Source organism: Pseudochaenichthys georgianus, unplaced genomic scaffold (genome assembly GCF_902827115.2).
Source record: "Pseudochaenichthys georgianus unplaced genomic scaffold, fPseGeo1.2 scaffold_863_arrow_ctg1, whole genome shotgun sequence".
Classification (NCBI taxonomy): domain Eukaryota; kingdom Metazoa; phylum Chordata; class Actinopteri; order Perciformes; family Channichthyidae; genus Pseudochaenichthys; species Pseudochaenichthys georgianus.
Genome location: NW_027263404.1, coordinates 57,501 through 62,670, shown reverse-complemented (window position 1 = coordinate 62,670; position 5,170 = coordinate 57,501). Strand labels below are relative to the sequence as shown.

General features: G+C 40.1%; 1 protein-coding gene across 1 annotated transcript in view; it reads left to right on the top strand.

The window, feature by feature from the left end:
* The first annotated feature begins 1,065 nt into the window (after positions 1-1,065).
* Positions 1,066-5,170, top strand: part of LOC117444628 (THAP domain-containing protein 2-like) — an 8,042-nt gene continuing 3,937 nt past the window's right edge. Inside the window, exons 1-2 of the mRNA XM_034080071.2 lie at positions 1,066-1,924; positions 4,052-4,221. Coding sequence (XP_033935962.1) covers positions 1,862-1,924; positions 4,052-4,221 — 233 coding nt within the window. The 5' untranslated portion in view covers positions 1,066-1,861. The remainder of the gene's footprint in view (positions 1,925-4,051; positions 4,222-5,170) is intronic.

The following is a 5,170-nucleotide window of genomic DNA, read 5'->3' as shown; positions in this document are numbered from 1 at the left end:
TACAATGTTTTGGAGCGCTAGCCAATAGGAGCATGACTGGTAAAGGTGGAGCTATTTTCAGCTGATTTGTTTTAGTAGTAATTAAAGAACGTCTCTTTGTGCTATGGTTACTTATTACTTTCCTCTATTAATCCACTTCACATAAGACCATAATCAATCAATCAATCAATGTTTATTTATATAGCCCAATATCACAAATGTTACATTTGTCTCAGTGGTCTTCACAGTGTGTACAGAATATCAGTATGACAATACGACACCCTCTGTCCTTAGACCCTCTGTCCTTAGACCCTCTATCCTCAGACCCTCTGTCCTTAGACCCTCACATCGTACAAGGAAAAACTTCCAAAGAAAACCCAGTTTAAAGGGAAAAATGGGAGAAACCTCAGGGAGAGCAACAGAGGAGGGATCCCTCTCCCAGGACGGACAGACGTGCAATAGATGCCGTGTGTAAATTGAAAAGATAATACATTTGCAACATAGGTAGTCCAAATGTTTGGAAATGCATGTGTGTATAATAGGAAGATGAATCCACGAGGATATCCATCCAGGACCTATGATCCAGGACCACAGCCACGACTCAAGATCCAGCGCTCGCGATCCAGGACACAGGACCGCAGGATCATCCATGACTCCGGATCCCAGCGTATATAGACACCAAAAAGAAAGACATTTGGGGAAGCTGGGTTAATCGGAACATGAGTGTACACGGGTATAGACAGAGAGAAGGAAGAAGTAAGATGTCCCCCGACAAACTAAGCCTATATCAGCAAAACTAGGGGCTGAATCTAATCAGCCCTAACTATAAGCTTTATCAAAAAGGAAGGTCTTAAGCGCACTCTTAAAAACGGATAGGGTGTCTGCCGCCCGAACACAAACTGGAAGCTGATTCCACAAATGTGGAGCTTGATAAGAAAAGACTCTGGCTCCCATTGTACTTTTAGAGATTCTAGGAACAACCACAACCCTGCATTCTTGGAACGCAATGCCCTAGTAGGACAGTAGGGTATAATGGTTCTTTAAGGTAAGATGGCGCCTGCCCATTAAGGGCTTTGTAGGCGAGAAGAAGAATTTTAAATTCTATCCTGTGTTCTATAGGGAGCCAGTGTAAGGCAGCCAGAACAGGAGTAATGTGGTCCCTTTTCCTAACTTTGGTTAGTACACGAGCCGCAGCATTTTGAATCAGCTGAAGCGACTTGATTGACTTCTTGGTACTCCCTGATAATAAAGAGTTACAATAATCCAGCCTAGAAGTAACAAATGCATGGATTAGTTTCTCTGCATCGTTTTGAGGCAAGATATGCCTGATTTTTGCAATGTTACGTAGATGGAAGTAGGCGGTCCTTGAAATTGATTTTATGTGGGCGTTAAAGGATAAATCCTGATCAAATATAACACCAAGATTCCTTACAGTCTCACTGGAGGCCAAATTAATGCCATCCATAGTTAGTATGTCTTTAGATAATTTGTTTCGTAGATTCTTTGGGCCAAGTACAATAACTTCAGTTTTGGTCGTGTTTAACATCAAAAAGTTTAAGGTCATCCACGTTTTTAAGTCCTTAAGGCAGTCTTGAATTGTATTTAGATGATTAATTTCATCAGGCTTGATTGATAAATATAGTTGAGTATCATCCGCATAACAATGAAAGTTTACAGAATGATTCCTTATAATATTGCCTAACGGAAGCATATATAATGTGAACAAAATAGGTCCGAGCACTGAGCCCTGTGGCACTCCATGGCTAACTTTGGTTAACCTGAGTGTATTCCCTCTCTCTCTCCTGCAGATGGTTTTCTGTGGCGTCATTACAGGGGACGCCTGCTCAGAGTTGTAAAAAGTGACGAGGAGGTGAAGGAAATTATGATCCGTTTCCACGACAACAACAACCACGTCGGTAGGATTAAAGTAGTAAAGGATATAATGGTGAGTTCATAGGATATCATCAGAGCTGGGAAGTAACTAAGTACATTTACTCTGTACTTAAGTACAATTTAGAGATACTTGTACTTTACTTGAGTATTTCAATGTTTTGCTACTGTGTACTTCTTCTCCTCTACAGTTCAGAGGTACATGGTGTACTTTTCCTCCACTACATGTATTTATACCTTTAGTTACTTCACAGATGTGGATGAATGATGGTAATCTAATCAAGTGTTGGATCAGACTTTAGTTCCACCTGGAGTAAATCCACCAGCTACCCTGCAGTCTACAAAGTACTTCAGACTAGCTGCACCTCCACCAGCTACCCTGCAGTCTACAAAGTACTTCAGACTAGCTGCAACCTTCACCAGCTACCCTGCAGTCTACAAAGTACTTCAGACTAGCTGCACCTCCACCAGCTACCCTGCAGTCTACAAAGTACTTCAGACTAGCGTGCCACCTTCACCAGCTACCCTGCAGTCTACAAAGTACTTCAGACTAGCTGCACCTCCACCAGCTACCCTGCAGTCTACAAAGTACTTCAGACTAGCTGCACCTTCCACCAGCTACCCTGCAGTCTACAAAGTACTTCAGACTAGCTGCACCTTCACCAGCTACCTTGCAGGACACTTTCATGATCAATCATTATAAAAACATATCATATATATTATTCTGAAATGGACCGAATCTGCACAACGACTACTTTACTGTCTTTCACTATATTTAGATGAGAATACTTTTCTACTTTCACTTGAGGAACATTTGAATGCATGACTTTTACTGTGACAGAGTATCCTACACTCTGGTACTTCTACTTTTACTCAAGTACAAGATCAGAGTACTTCTACTTTTACTCAAGTACAAGATCTGAGTACTTCTACTTTGACTCAAGTACAAGATCTGAGTACTTCTACTTTGACTCAAGTACAAGATCTGAGTACTTTACTTTACTAAAGTACAAGATCTAAGTACTTCTACTTTTACTCAAGTACAAGATCTGAGTACTTCTACTTTTACTCAAGTACAAGATCTGAGTACTTCTACTTTGACTCAAGTACAAGATCTGAGTACTTCTACTTTGACTCAAGTACAAGATCTGAGTACTTTTACTTTTACTAAAGTACAAGATCTAAGTACTTCTACTTTTACTCAAGTACAAGATCTGAGTACTTCTACTTTTACTAAAGTACAAGATCTGAGTACTCCTACTTTTACTCAAGTAGAAGATCTGAGTACTTCTACTTTTAGTCAGGTACAACATCTGAGTACTTATACTTTTACACAAGTACAAGATCTGAGTACTACTACTTTTACTCAAGTACAAGATCTGATACTTCTACTTTACTCAAGTACAAGATCTGAGTACTTCTACTTTTACTCAAGTACAAGATCTGAGTACTTCTACTTTTACTAAAGTACAAGATCTGAGTACTCCTACTTTTACTCAAGTAGAAGATCTGAGTACTTCTACTTTTAGTCAGGTACAACATCTGAGTACTTCTACTTTTACTCAAGTACAAGATCTGAGTACTTCTACTTTTACTCAAGTACAAGATCTGAGTACTTCTACTTTTACTCAAGTACAAGATCTGAGTACTTCTACTTTACTAAAGTACAAGATCTAACTACTTCTACTTTTACTAAAGTACAAGATCTAACTACTTCTACTTTTACTAAAGTACAAGATCTGATTTCTTCTACTTTTACTCAAGTTGAAGATCTGAGTACTTCTACTTTTACTCAAGAACAAGATCTGAGTACTTCTACTTTTACTAAAGTACGAGATCTGAGTACTTCTACTTTTACTAAAGTACAAGATCTGAGTACTTCTACTTTTACTCAAGTTGAAGATCTGAGTACTTCTACTTTTACTCAAGAACAAGATCTGAGTACTTCTACTTTTACTCAAGAACAAGACCTGAGTACTTCTACTTTTACTCAAGTACAAGATCTGAGTACTTCTACTTTTACTCAAGAACAAGATCTGAGTACTTCTACTTTTACTCAAGTACAAGATCTGAGTACTTCTCCCACCTATGGATATCCTTCTGATCAAACAGAACAAATAGTTTAGGATAATATGGTAAACAGAAGTTCTTAAAATGACCGGTTCTTCCTCTGTTCTTGCAGCTGATGTTTTACTGGGTTGGAGTGACGGAGGTCGCGAAGGCCTGGATCAATAAGTGTGAATTTTGTCAGAACCGAGTTCTTCCAGAAACCAAAAAACCCTTGGTCCAGTTCTGCTTTGTCTACGGCTGCGAATCCTCCAGCTCCATCTACCCCGAGCTCAGCTTCCACAGGTAAACACCACCTTCACACAGATGTTAGGAATGATCTGAACAGCAGTTGGTCAGTGTTAGAAAGATCTCTCTGGTTCCCGGCTTGAGCTTCAGGCTGCAGCCACACGAGAACGAACCGAAATCGTCTTCCATCCACTCGCAGTAGGCACCAGAAACGTGTCCGTTCACACGAGACCGCTCGAAAGCGCTGGAGACGCTGTGGTACAAATGCCGGGCCTGTAAGTGGCGCTGTACTTCCGCCACGAAAGACACCAAAAGCAGATGGCGTTTTCTCAAAATTACGACTTTTTCTCAAAATTATGACTTTTTTCTCAAAATCACAAAATTATGACTTTTCTCAAAATCACAAAATTCGGATTAGAATACCTAAAAATGTTAATAATCCCTGGTCCCCGGCTTGAGCTTCAGCCTCAGGATCCATGTGTCTGGGATCCTCTCCAGAATGGAAGTAGTCATCACATACAGAGACTAGTTCCTGAGCAGTGGTCCTTCACATGCTACTACTACTATACTACTACTCTACTAACTACTACTACTACTACTACTACTACTACTACTACTACTACTACTACTACTGCTGCTGCTACTACTACTACTGCTGCTACTACTACTACTACTACTGCTGCTACTACTACTACTGCTGCTGCTACTACTACTACTACTACTACTGCTGCTGCTACTACTACTACTGCTGCTACTGCTACTACTACTACTACTACTACTACTACTACTACGACTACTGCTGCTGCTACTACTACTGCTACTACTACTACTACTACTACTACTACTACTACTACTACTGCTACTACTACTACTACTGCTACTTACACAACTACTACTACTACTGCTACTACTACTACTGCTGCTACTGCTACTACTATACTACTACTACTGCTGCTACTACTACTACTACTACTACTACTACTACTACTGCTGCTACTACTACTAC